This window comes from Pogoniulus pusillus, chromosome 13 (genome assembly GCF_015220805.1).
Source record: "Pogoniulus pusillus isolate bPogPus1 chromosome 13, bPogPus1.pri, whole genome shotgun sequence".
Lineage (NCBI taxonomy): Eukaryota > Metazoa > Chordata > Aves > Piciformes > Lybiidae > Pogoniulus > Pogoniulus pusillus.
The window spans coordinates 20,915,744-20,929,399 of record NC_087276.1 but is presented as its reverse complement, the minus strand read 5'-3'; the positions used below and the strand labels follow the sequence as shown (position 1 = coordinate 20,929,399).

At 53.4% G+C, this 13,656-nt stretch overlaps 1 protein-coding gene across 2 annotated transcripts; it reads right to left on the bottom strand.

The window, feature by feature from the left end:
• Positions 1-5,613: 5,613 nt before the first annotated feature.
• LOC135180733 (zinc finger protein 436-like) lies at positions 5,614-9,624 on the bottom strand. 2 transcript variants are annotated; one of them, XM_064153451.1, is made up of 2 exons: positions 9,463-9,624; positions 5,614-6,800 (listed from the first exon to the last, which is right to left on the bottom strand). In XM_064153451.1, exon 2 carries the CDS (start codon positions 6,610-6,612, stop codon positions 5,614-5,616), a length of 999 nt encoding a protein of 332 aa, XP_064009521.1. In that variant the 5' UTR covers positions 6,613-6,800; positions 9,463-9,624. The 2 variants fall into 2 exon arrangements, with proteins under 2 accessions (XP_064009521.1, XP_064009520.1); XM_064153450.1 differs by lacking the exon at positions 9,463-9,624 and adding an exon at positions 8,894-8,981.
• Positions 9,625-13,656: the final 4,032 nt, after the last annotated feature.

The window sequence follows — 13,656 nt, the reverse complement described above, 5'->3', positions numbered from 1 at the left end:
GATGCTTTCAAGGAAGCAGAGTTGCTTGCTCAGTTCAACTACCTCAGGTGAACCTCAACACTAGTCCAGTTCACGAAGCATCCTCAGAGGAGACCTACAGCACAGCAAGCACCCTACGTTAAGTTTCCCACTTCAGGATGGCCTCTGGCTGAAGATGATCACAGACTTACATAGCAACAACCTGCACCGAAATGGTGAGCAAGCTGCTTTCCTCTGGTGCTACCAAATGTCATCCAATGTTAGACTCCAAGCAGAATATATGGGAAAAGGAAGCACTTCTCCATTCAGAAGGAAGCAGCAGCTACTTGTTTCCTACAGCAGTACAGAGCCTCCTCCCCCCAAAACAAGCAGCAGTAAATGAGGCCAGCTAAACTCTGAAGTTAGGCAGCCCAGAGGGAAACAAGGACCTTGCCTGAAACAGAGTATATGAGGGGGAGCTTCCAAAGCAGGGGCAGATTTCCCTGCTCTGCCTCCCTTGGGCTGTACAACATGAGAAGCCAAAGCAGCTGCCCTCTAAACAGAGCGAGCTGCATGTGCTCCTGCTACCATTCTCCTCTTCTGCCTAGCAGAGTTTACTTCAAACCCCAGCAGTTACTGGGCTCTCCCTCTGTATCTGCAAAAGGGAAAAGCCCTCCTTGGACAGGAGGCAGGACACAAAACTAAGCCAGAAGCAGGAGTAAGACACTTGGCCTACATTAGCTGAGCACTCCAGCTAAGCCTCAAATCCAGCCATCTAATTTATACAATGGACAAGTAATCAGCTTCATGCAAAGCATCACCTTGCCAGAGAAGCAAGGAAGCTGCTTGCTGGCTCTTTAGAAAGCATTCTCGGTGACAGAGGCATCCCTCATGCTCTCCCCTCTTCAGAGGGGTGTCCCTTGGTGGGCTGCCTCTCCAGGCTTGCTGCTGGAATTGTGTCTAGGGGCTGGGAGCTCATCAGGTTGCTGGCTACCCACCCACTCACATGAAGCACACAGCAGTTACAAATTAACAGCCCTCTGGTTTCTCACACCCGACTTTCCAAGCCCTGCTTTACAGCCACTTTCTCTGCCCTTCACACTCCACCCAGGAACACTGTGAGCAGGGTCTGAGCACCCATCTCTGGGTGCAGCACAGCAAGGCCTCCCACTCAGGCATGGTGCTCAGTCTGGGGGACATCATCAGGATGAAGGTTTCTGCTGGCATCACAAACGGCTCACTGGAACAGAGCCTGCCCAAGGGGAGGAATGACCCCAAAACATCACTTTGCGATGCCAGCTGGCCCAGCACAGCAGGAGTCATCATCGGGGTGCCAGCCCCACACTCCTATTGCCCCAATCCACAGCAAAGTGCACAGAACAATCCCCCCACCCACCCCAGTAGAGAAATCTGAGCAGGATGACACAGCTGAGACAGTTAAAGACAACACAAGGGCTCAGGTGAGAAGGAATCAGGTTCAGGTGCTGTATTGTCCATTTCACCTTCATGCCAATTCAGCACACAGTACCTACCTTTGCTCCTCACACAGCTGCAGCTTCAAACACCCAGTGCCCATTAAGGAGAAAGAAAATTAAGGCAAAGGGGAAAAACCTGCTCAGGCTCAGCCAGGAGCCTGCCATGGAACAGCCTGCTTGCCTTGCAGCACATTTAGCCTCTTGCCAGTACAGACACACCACTCCTGATGACACCCTGGCCTCCTGCTCAGCTTACTTCAGACCAGGCAAGAAATGCAGATTCAAAAATTAAGCTAGACAAACTGGTTCCAATTTATGTGCCAGATATGCCAGAGTCCTGGAAGCAGGGTGTGCACACTGCCAGGCCTGCTGCTGCCACCACCTAACAAAGCACTAAGTGAGAGAAGAACTGCAAAGAGCACTTCAGGCCTCTTCCAAGGGCCAAGAGGTGCTGAAGAGCCTCCATGTGGCTCCTAAGGTCATTACCGTACAAGACTTGGCTGCTAACTTGCTCATTAGAACTCCACACTCACCCCTTGCAGCACACTCATGCTCAGCAGCATTCACCACCATGGAACTTTGCTCTCCATGCTACACTGGGGACATCTGATGGGGTCTCAGAAGCCTTCAGCCTTGGCATTGCAGGAGCACAGCTGGTCACAACAGTGAACTATGTCTGCTGTTGGAAGGAGGGTTAGCACACAGAGAGTCACCTAAGGACTTTGGTGCACTCTCAGCCTTGTATCTCCCAGAGCTTTTTCTGCAGACTCGATCAGATATGATTGTCTCTATAGTGACAGGCAGGGCAGTGACGACACCACACCAGTCCCTTTAGCCTGAGGTGAGGACAGTTCACTAACTGGAAAATACAGAAGCTTAGATTTTTCCTGATACTATCTCTAGTATAAGCACATCCCTGGTGACCCACAAATTCAGGAAACAAAACAGACCCCTGTCCTTTTTGGCATGAGAATATCCATGGGAACAAGGAAGTCACAATGATTTTCTCTCTTGCCACCACACATCATTGCTCCAATCCAAAAACTGGCAGCTCAAATCCTGCAACATGATCACTGTTCAGAGCTCTGCTTTCTCAGAGCATCCTGCTCCTCTGAAAGTAGCAGTGTCCTGCCCACTCAGAGGGAGGTTCAAACCTCCTCCCTCCACTGCAGCAGCTGGAACATTCATTCACTTGCTATGAGGAGCTCTGCTCATCAGAATCCTGGCTGATGTTCACAGTCAGCACATACTTCCTCAGTGTCCTGGAGCAGCCTGCTTGGGAGAAATTCAACAGCTACAGGAGTTGGGACAGCAGGACTGAAGAGCAGAGACAAGGTTTGCTACACAATCCCTCAGCACACCAAACATTTCTTTCCCCATTAATGGTGTTCAAACCTTCCAAGAAAACATCTGTATCTCACCAGCAATTACTCTGCCCACATACACATTTCCACAGCAAGCTCCACACTCAAGATGCACAGCTGTTGTTCTCAAAGCAGGTAGGCAATTAATCCAAATAATCTCATGCCTTCCGAGGAATGAGGACTCTGATACTGCAGGAAAGTAGGACTGGAAGTCCTAGCTTTGCTTAGACACCATTAGGAGAAGTTCTCCAATTCAGAGGCACCCAGTACAGAGCCTGTGTCTGCTGTTCAACCAGCATGCAGCTTGAGGTGTATCCCCACACACAGAGCTGACATCCCTGCTTCAGCAAGCAGTGGAGCGAGGCTGGGCCTATCCAAGCTTCACTGCAGCTGACAAGCTCCAGAACTCACAGACCTGGCAGCTTGAAGAATCAAAGATTTAACATCACGACAGCTTCACATCTTCCCCACCCTCTGGGGAAGTATTTTGCAGTGGTTGCTGCTGGAAACAGAGCCTCACAGAATAAGCTACTACATTACCTGAGCTCAGCTAAGTTTAAGACTTCAACTGTACATAGTCCAAATGTAGGCAATGATTAAAATCTAAGACACTTCTAGCAGTGCCCATGCAAACACTGCTTCTGTCCCCCAGGACTGTGCTCCAGCATGTCAACAAATTGCTCAAGGAGTAAAACTTCTTGGTGCGTTTACAGATCTCATCCAGTTCTGCACTTTAGCCCTTGTGTCAGGCATCAGGTATTCATTTTCTCACACTACTTAGAACAATGCAAAGGGCAACTGAGTCAGAATTAGCTCTGGGGAGAGAGCACAGAGAGACAGGCACCTATGAATATATGGAACTGCCTTTGCTGTGGAGAGAGACAGTGCTTGTTCTACCTGCCCCAGCACGGCCAGTGACAGGCACTTAGAGCTGATGTATGCGATGCAGCACTGCGTACAAGTGCTAGGCACAGCGAGGCTTGAATAAGACATCTGTTTCACCCAACAATGGAGAAGTAGGGACAGCAAGACAGCTCAGTGGCTTTTGTCCTCCACTAAGCCCAGCTGAGTCCAGAAAAGTCAAATGTCCCCACACCACAGCAAGAACTCAGCACTGGGCTCCTGTCCCGACACTCTGGTATCCTTCAAAGGCTGCACGCAGGAACCACTGCAGGGATGAGGCAACTGTTCTGGCACACTTCCTCAGCTGCTGTGCAGGCGCTCGGCCACAGGAGCAGAAGGAGATTAGAAGACCTGACAATTGCCGCCCGGCACACTGCCAGAGCTCAGCTAGTCACAAGCACACCGTTCGCGGGCAGGCGCTGCGGACGCGGGACGACACCGGCACACCAGGAAGCCTGAGGCAAGGCGGCCGAGACAGCCCTCCCCGGGGTTGGGAGGGCAAGAGGCCGAGCAGAGCCAGACGAGAACCATGGGCCCGGCTCTGCTTCCAGGCCCCTGCCTAGCTCTAACGGCTCGAAAGGTGCACAGACGCGGCCCTGAAATGCAGCAGGCTTCCCGGCCACAGGGTACCGGGCCCACCAGGAGCAGGGCGACCGCGGCTGCTGCGGGGAGGTCACGGCAGCTCCGGAGAAGCCCGGCCTCCTATGCCCCCGTCGGGAAAACGGCAAGGGACGGACTGGAGCAGGCTGAGCAGTGACCCACGGGGAAAGACTCACGGCGTGAGGAAGTCCTGGGAAGTCACAGTAAGTGCCCCGGGCCTCAACCCGGCTCCGGCCCCGTTACCTCCGGAGCGGCCGCGGTCGGGTCTGGTCCGGCCCGCCGGTGCCCGTGCCCCCCCCGCGCTGCCATGGAGACGCGCGGCGCGCACTCACCTCACCGCACCGCTCCGCACCCTCCGCCCCGCGGCGCCAGACAAAGGCCCGGCCCGGCCGCCTCGCATTTATGGACCGGCGAGGAGGGGGGCCACGGCGTGGCCAATCAGCAGCCAGGGACGGCCGGGGCGGGCGCCGCCGATTGGCAGAGGCGGGCGCCGCGACGCCACTCAGCGGCTCTGGCCCTCCCCTCGCCTCGCCCTCAGCCAACGGCCGCCGCGGTGCGGCCGCGCAGGCGCAGGCGGTGCGGTGCCGGTCCGGGGGGAAGGAAGCTGTGGCAGCGCAGGCCTGCAGCGGTGCTTTTATTCGGCAGCTTCATAGAAATGCATCGCTCGGCTCCCACCGGGACCAGGGGGGCGCTTAGTGCTACACGGTCCCGCAACGACTAGCACCAGCGCAACTGAGCTCTGTGCCCCACTCGGCACCCCACCAGGCACTCACTGGACACCCCCTAGCATGGACAGCCTGGAGCACAGCCCACCCTGGGACAGCACAGTGGGCATCAGGCTTTTGGCTCCTCTGTACCACAGGCCCAGACCCCCAGACTGAGAGAGGTAACTCAGAGCCTCCGATTAAGTCAGCAGCAGGGAAGGAAAGCAAGAACCTTTGTTTGTCTAGTCAGAGGGCTGCACGGTGCAAGGCTGTCCATCTGGTTCACTCTACAAATGGTCCCAAAGATGCATGCACTGAGAAAAGATGAGGAATTGACCTTCCTCCAGAATACAGCACCAAGCACACTCCAGTTTTTTCAAACTACTTCCTTCACCTCCCAAGCACCATCCCACTGGACACCACCTCCTTTCCCTGGAGTGTCACTTGGGTGTTCCTCAGATTCAGCTCCTTGCTTCAACTCTTCACCTCTCTCTTCTAGGACTTGTTCTCCTAAAAAGAAATTGCTTTCACCTGTCTCAGAGTGGTCAATAAAGCAAAAGGAGAGATGCAGGGTTCTGCTCCTCAGGGAGCTCCTCACGCTCACCTCTCCTAGAGCTTTCCACCTCTGTGGATCTGCTGGTGCCGGAGTAGCGCTGAGCGGACAGCGAAGCCCCTGCCGCAGTCGGCACAGGTGTAGGGCCGCTCCCCGGTGTGGGTGCGGCGGTGCTGGATGAGGTGACTGCTCTGCCGAAAGCTGTCCCCGCAGTCAGCGCAGGCGTAGGGCCTCTCCCCGGTGTGGACCCGCTGGTGCCGGAGCAGGGCTGATCTCCAGAGGAAGCTCTTACCACACTCGGTGCACGCAAAGGGACGCTCCTCAGTGTGGAAGCGGCGATGCTGGATGAGATGGGAGCTCACGGTGAAGGCCTTTCCACACTCGGTACACCTATAAGGACGCTCACCCATGTGGAACCGCCGGTGCTGGATGAGGGCTGAGCTGACGGTGAAGCCCTTCCCACACTCGGAGCATCCATACGGCTTCTCGCCGGTGTGGACTCGCTGGTGTTTCATAAGCTCAGAGCTCTGGCTGAAGCTCTTCCCGCACTCTGTGCACTTGTAGGGTTTCTCGCCGCTGTGGACCCGCTGGTGTCGCGTCAGGGCTGAGCTGACGCTGAAGCTCTTCCCGCAGTTGCTGCACTCGTAAGGCTTCTCCCCAGTGTGCACTCGCTGGTGCTGGACCAGCTGTGAGCTCCCAGAGAAGCTCTTCCCACACTCAGCACACTTGTAGGGCTTTTCCCCAGTGTGGGTTACCTGGTGCCGGATCAGCTTTGAGCTCATGCTGAAGCCCTTTCCACACTCTGAGCACTTGTAGGGCCTCTCCCCGGTGTGGATTCTCTGGTGCTGGATGAGATGCGAGCGCTGCCGGAAACTGTCTCCACACTCAGTGCAAGCAAAGGGCTTCTCGCCAGTGTGAATTCTCTGGTGCTGGATCAGGTTGGAGCTCACCTGGAAGCTCTTCCCACACTCCCCACATATCATCAGTTTCCTCACAGAAGGATTTCTCTGCTGGATAATATCTGGAAGCCTCCTGAAACTCTTTCCGCATAGCATCACTCGGCATTGCCTGTTCCCCAAAGGTCTCTGAAGCCTTTCTGACCTGTGTGGGAGGACTGGGTCCTGTGCAGGACTCTGGACATTTTTCTCCTTGGAGAATGCTGAGGCTAAACCCTCAGGCTCTGCTGGTCCAGGAATGCCTTGGTAAGCATTTTCCTCCTTGTGGGTCACAATCCCATCTTTAGCTGCAATAAAATGAGAATCCAGAGAGAAATCATAGGCAGGACAGAAAACTTCAGACAGGGGAAATCAGAAGGGGTCAAAATCTAAAAATCCAGGGCTGACTTCAGGTATTAAAAGTTCTGATGTTTCCCTCCACACTACACAGTGGATTTCTCAGAGTGTTTGCAGGAACAAACCCTAGCAATAGCTCTGCATGCTCTGCCAGAACCTGGATTTACAGAAGTTACTGGCATACCAGAAGTTTACTCCAGGAATGGGAAAGGTGGCTGCTCTTCAAGGATGCGGCATCTGGAGAAGCAGAACTGATAGTCAGAGGAGAGCCATGAGGACCTGCCTTGTGCAGCTGAATGTTACTTGGTTTGCAGCAGAAGGGGCCTCCTTGATCTTGTACTGCTAGTACTGCAGAGAGATATGTACAGAGGATCTTATCAATGCTTATTAATATCTGAAGGACAGGAGGCAAGAGGGTGGGACGAGGCTCTTGCCATTTGTGCTCAGTAACAGGACAAGGGGCAACAGGCACAAACTGGAACCCGGGAGGTTCCAGCTGAACTGGTGGAGAAACTAGCTTGGTGTGAAGGTGCTGAGCCCTGGAGCAGCATGCCCAGAGAGGCTGTGGAGTCTCCTTCTCTGGAGAGATTCCAAACTCACCTGGATGTTGTGTTCCTGGGCAAGTCACTGTGGGTGACTGTTTTAGTAGGGGGGATTGGACTGGATAATCTTCAGAGGTCCCTTCCAACTCCCTCTGTGGTGGAATTTGTGAAAGAAGACACTGGCCCTAAGGCATGACAGAGAGCCCACATGGAGCCTGGCTTATGCCAGTCTTAAGAGCAGAAGAAATGTAACTTCATGCTTCTGTTAGTGCAGAACAAATCCACTGTGAAAGGTGGCTGGTGAACAAGCAAGAGGGACAGTGTGATTCTTCCACGTCCCCTGCCAGTTTGGGTTGATGTTAACATCACTACATGGCCAAAGAGGACAGACTGGGGAAGAGCTGGCATGGCTTTTGGAAGAGATGTCTCATCTTACAAATCACTTGGAGTTCTTCAGAGATGTCACACGCTTTAGCAAAAGGGAGATCTGGAGTCCAAAGGCATTAACAAAAGACAGTCACACTTCACCAAAACTGATCAAGAAACTAAGCTGTCATGGGATGAATGACCCTCAGAAGGAAAAGGGAGGTGGAAACATCTGCTGATGGTTCTGTGTTATTCCGACTTAAGGACACAAAGTCCGATTGTAAACTATGAGCCTTACAATACCAAGCAAGAAAGTGACAGGGGAATGAGAGGGGGAAACATCAAGAACTGCAGAGAGGAACAGCACCTTAGAGTTTGAGCAGATGGATGAAAACTGCAGCTCCTAGGCAGGGAAAACGTCAGTGACTGTTGGGCAAAACATGAAGATTAAAAGAGCACAGAATTCTGCCTTGCTGCTCAAAGCCCACATCCTGGCTGCGTGCAAGGGGCAGGACAGATCTCCTATTTCAAAGAAACTCTAACAAGCTGAGGAAGATGCAGAGGAATGACATGAATGATCACAGGCACAGAACAGCTCTGTATGGGAGATAACTCAACAGCCCATTCTGCTGGGCTGATAGCAGATATCAGAGAGGACTACAAAAACACTAGTGGCCTGTGGTGTGGGTAGGGATTCATCCTACACTGTCTGTTCTAAATTAAGAACTCCTGGCATCAAGTGAACTACTATAAGGCAGCTTCGAAGCAAAGCAAACAAGGCAGCAACTCATAAACCAGGTCAATTAGATGTGGAGCTCCTTGCTGCAAGCTGTCACAAGCCCTACAGCCCCTGCCGCTTCAGAAAACACCCAGAGAGCCGCAAGGCACTGAGACATCACACATCTAGTGCAGGGCTTTGGGAAGACCCAGGGTGCTTGGGCCTGGGAAAGCAGCCAGGGACGCACCACTGCCGGTCTGCTCTTCTCTGGGTCTCCAGTACCAGCCTCTGCCAGAGGCAGCAGCAAAGCTGGAAGGTCTGACCCAGTGCCGCCTCTCCCGCTCGTTCCGGTGGGATGTGAGGATGCTGAAGCCGTTCTTCCCGGCCAGGCTGAGAGCTGACGGCACCGGCCCCTTACCTGCGCAGGTGCGGCTCGCAGCGCTCTCCCCGCGGCCGGCGCGCAGGTGGCAGAACCACTGCTCCTCCTCCTGACGCATGTGCGCCATCAGCTCCAACTGCGCTTCTGCCGGTCCGCTCCGGGAACGGACGGGCAGGGGCAGACGAGCTAGGCTCCAGCCTACGGCGAATTGCAGCGGGGTTTCAGCCGCCGAGGACCGGCCGTCCCGCACTGGGCGAGGACCCCAGCTCCACGACGGGGAACACCGGGCTCGCCAGCACCGCCGCGACCCCGAGGGCACCGCTGCAGCCGCAGGGCTGGGAGAGGGGCGGGCCGGGAGCTCCAGGACAGGGCTCTGCTACCTGCGCGGTGCCCGGCCCGGCCCCGCCGGCAGCGGCCAATCCCGCGGCTCCGTCATGTGACGGCGGCGGCGGCCATGGGGGGCGGCGCCCCCGGTGCGGAGGGTGAGGGAAATGGCGGCGCCGGGGCCGCGGTGGTGCAGGGTCCGGCTCTGTCCCGCGGCTGAGCTCCGCCGCTCCAGGCCCTTCCCGCAGGCAGGCCAGGGCCAGCGCCCGCCGCGGGTGGGTTACCTGCTGCCGGAACCGCTCCCAGCTCACGCCGAAGCTCTCCACGCACTCGCGGGGCCTCTCCCGGGTGGGTGATGCGGTGCTGGATGAGACACCATCGCTGCGGCACCGAGCAGCTTCTCCCGGGGTACCTGTGGACAGCAGGGCTCCAGTGCTGCTTGTCTGGGCAGGCCGATCCACGTTAGGAGAACAGAAAAGTCACTTTGGGCTCCTCAGTCAAATGGCATTGAGGGTCTGTAAGGCGGCCAGAGAAGCGTGGCGAAGCCAGGGAGGGTCTGGAGAACAGGGATGATGAGGAGCACCTGAGGGAACTGGGGTACTTCAGTCTGGAGGAAGGGAAGCTTAGGGGAGACCTTCTGGCTTTCTGCAGCTCCCTGAAAGGAGGCTGGAACCAGGTGGGGGTTCTTCTCCCAGGAAACAAGCAACAAGTGGAAATGGTCTTAAGTTGTGCCATGGGAAGTTTAATTTGGACATGAGGAGTAATTTCTTTACTGAAAGAGTTGCCAAGCCCTGGAACTGATGCAGTGGTGGAGTCCCCAGCCCTGGAAGGGTTTCAGAGCTGTGCAGAGGTGGTGCTGAGGGACATGGTTTAGTGGTGACAGCAATCTTGAGGTAGCAGTTGGACTCCAGGAGCCTAAAGGTCTCTTTCAACCAAAACAATTCTGTGGTTCTAAATGCCACCTCAGGGAGCATCACAAACCCTTTGTTGTAGAAAGCATGGTAGCAGCCAGCACCTTGTAAGGAGAAGAAAGTATCTAGAGGACAGCAAAGGAGAGCTCTGGAAATTCACCCCTGGGTCAGTATTATTCCAAAAAATGAAGACCTGCTGAGGCACTGTCAGGGTGGTGGAGCTTCTTTGGTCCTGAGAGTGGAGATGTAGTCTTCAGTGTTGGGAAGAGATCTTAGGTTTAAGATTAAATCCTTAGCAGTCACTTAAATCCTTACTAAGAACTCATCTGTTGGTAGTGTACGCTCCAAGACAACCAGCAGAGCAGCTGGAGAGGTGAGGAACCTGGGCACAGAAACCACAAGTACCTCTGAAGCCCTCTTCTGGAGGAAAGCAACTGAATCAGTCTTTGCTGAAGGCTGTGTCACCTTTAGACACTTTTAAAACTAAGCAGCTTAAATGCAATGCCTCTGAAGAAAATGTTTGCTGGAACAATCTGAGACGCAAGCCACACCATTTGAAATGCTCATCCCAAAGAGCTCCAGTCCTCTGGGAAAACTGCAGAAAGGATTGCTCTTGGGTTTATTCCTTTGACATCTAAATGCTGACACTGTAAGCATACCTGGCTCTTTTCCCTCGTAAAAAGGTAAGGCTTAGCAGTCCCCACTCTGCTTCACAGCATTCTCCTGTTTTGTAGTTGAACTGGATCCTCCATGGGTCCTGGCCATGGCAGACACCACGATGATGTATCACATCCAGTCAAGAAATGCCATTAGACATGGAGATTTCTAGAACGAGTGGAGACACAGGCCTGTGCCTGTGCTAGAACTCAGCTCTCCTCGCACAGAAGGTGATTATAGAAACACCTGCAGCAGAGCTTTTTGGAATAAACCTGCCGAGGCAGGAACGTGACAGCACACAAACCAACAGGGTGGTGGCTGCAAAGGAGTGTCCATAATCAGTCCCACAGGTGATCTGATTGTCAGTGGGAATTCTGAAGCAGTGTTTTCCACGTGGTGCACCCTGGTAAGACAGCAGCTTTGCGCAGTGCCACTAACACACCTGCTCCTTTCTTTAACTTCAAACCAGCAAATGCCTTAATTGAAGTACCAAAATAGTATTGATAGCTGTTACTACACAGCTGGAAATAAAAAGTTATGACAATGTATTTTCCAAGACAAAGGAGGCTGTGGGAGGAAGGCAAGAAAAGAGAGAAATATGGACAAATGGGAAGTGTTTGGCAACAGGTTGGCAGTGGCAGATGGCACCAGCAGTGCTAGCCTGGGGAGGCACGCTTTGCTTACGGGCTAATGAAGCAGGAGGATGAGTAACTGCTTTCAGATGATGTGCTGTGTGTGTCAGATCTGTCCTTGTGGTCTTGGGGGTTGTAAAAGGTTTTAAGTCCTTTTCTCATCATCTAATGATCATCATCTCATTGTGTCAGCTTCACCAACAAGGATGCACCAATGCAAGCCTCTCCAAAGCCTGATGACACAGATGCATTTAAAATCATCTTTGTGTGTTAGACAAAGACTGCCCTGTTGCAGAGTTTAGAGATGGCAAAGACAGGAAGATGGAGATGCTGTCGGTGACTACAATTCTAATGAGCTTTCATTGCATGCTAAATAGTTTTTTTATGACTGTTAGAATGTTGTGATTTATACCCACTGAACTGTGACACTGCATTCACTGATGGTTAAGATGTAATAAACAACTGATTATAAAATAATCTTTGATTATTATAAATTTAAGTCTTATGTAAAAACAGAACAAAAAAGCTGGGAAGGAATCTTACATTAGGAATGGTAAGCAGGATTGACACTTCTGTGTATGAGGAAGGTGTGTACTTTCAGAGAGAAATACCTCATACAGTGAGGGAAACAACCTTTCCTAGAATGCCAGTTAGGCAAGCCTTGTACTTTGCACACAACAAAGTCATCTGGCAGCTCTTGCACAAGGTGGGGGAGGAAAATTATTCCAAATTCCTGGAAATCCAGCAGGTATGCCAGAAGGCTTTTCTAGGAGGTCCCCTCAACATTATATATGCCACAGGCTCCTCTGAAAACAGAGAGGGCTCAAAAGTGGTCCCCCATTTCCCCATTCCCAGCAGCCCAGCCCTTCCCCACAGCCCACCCTCCCAGCAGACTTTCCTCCCAGGTCTCCCCTACTATAGAATCAACCAGGTTGGAAGAGACCTCCAAGATCATCCAGTCCAACCTAGCACCCAGCCCTAGCCAATCAACTAGACCATGGCACTAAGTGCCTCATCCAGTCTTGTCTTGAACACCTCCAGGGATGGTGACTCCACCACCTCCCTGGGCAGCCCATTCCAATGGCAGTCATTCTGTGAAGAACTTCCTCCTAACATCCAGCCTAGACCTCCCCCAGCACAACTTGAGACTGTGTCCCCTTCTTCTGTTGCTGCTTGCCTGGGAAAAGAGACCAACCTCACCTGGCTACAGCCTCCCTTCAGGTAGTTGTAGACAGCAATGAGGTCTGCCCTGAGCCTCCTCTTCTCCAGGCTAAACACCCCCAGCTCCCTCAGCCTCTCCTCATAGGATTTATGTTCCAGGCCCCTCACCAGCTTTGTTGCCCTTCTCTGGACGTGTTCCAGCACCTCAACATCTCTCTTGAATTGAGGAGCCCAGAACTGGACACAGTACTCAAGGTGTGGCCTGACCAGTGCTGAGTACAGGGGCAGAATAACCTCCTTTGTCCTACTGGCCACACTGTTCCCGAGCCAGGCCAGGATGCCATTGGCTCTCTTGGCCACCTGGGCACACTGCTGGCTCATCTTCAGCTACTATCTATCAGTACCCCCAGGTCCCTTTCTTCGTGGCTGCTCTTCAGCCACTCTGTCCCCAGCCTGTAGCACTGCTTGGGGTTGTTGTGGCCAAAATATAGAACCCTGCACTTGGCCTTGTTAAATCTCACCCCATTGACCTCTGCCCACCTATCCAGCCTGTCTAGGTCCCTCTGCAGGGCTCTCCTATCTTCCAACAGATCAACACCTGCTCCTAGCTTGGTGTCATCTGCAAACTTACTGATGCTGGACTCAATCCCCTCATCCAGATCATCAATAAAGATATTAAACAGGACTGGGCCCAGCACTGATCCGTGGGGAACACCACTAGTGACAGCTGCCAATTGGATGTGGCACTATTCACCACCACTCCCTGGGCCTGGCCTTCAGCCAGTTCTTGACCCATATCACAGTGAATCTGTCCAAGCCACAAGCTGCCAGCTTTGCTAGGAGCTTGTGGCAGACTGTGTCAAAGGCTTTGCTGAAGTCCAGGTAGACTACATCCACAGCCTTCCCTACATTCACCAGGCGGGTAACCTGATCATAAAAGGAGATCAGGTTGGTGAGGCAGGACCTGCCCTTCCTAAACCCGTGCTGGCTGGGCCTGATTCCTTGGCTATGCTGTAGGTGCTTTGTGATGGCACCCAAGATTACCTGTTCCATCACCTTGCCTGGCACTGAAGTCAGGCTGACAGGTCTGTAGTTTTCTGGCTCCTCCTTCTGGCCC

What these genes read in the sequence shown, in the direction of transcription:
- LOC135180733 (XM_064153450.1), bottom strand. Translation starts at nt 8,981, where the DNA reads ATGGCGCACATGCGTCAGGAGGAGGAGCAGTGGTTCTGCCACCTGCGC. An exon ending in TGCGAGCCGCACCTGCGCAG is followed by an intron (nt 6,801 to 8,893) that starts GTAAGGGGCCGG and finishes ATTTTATTGCAG; the next exon opens with CTAAAGATGGGATTGTGACC.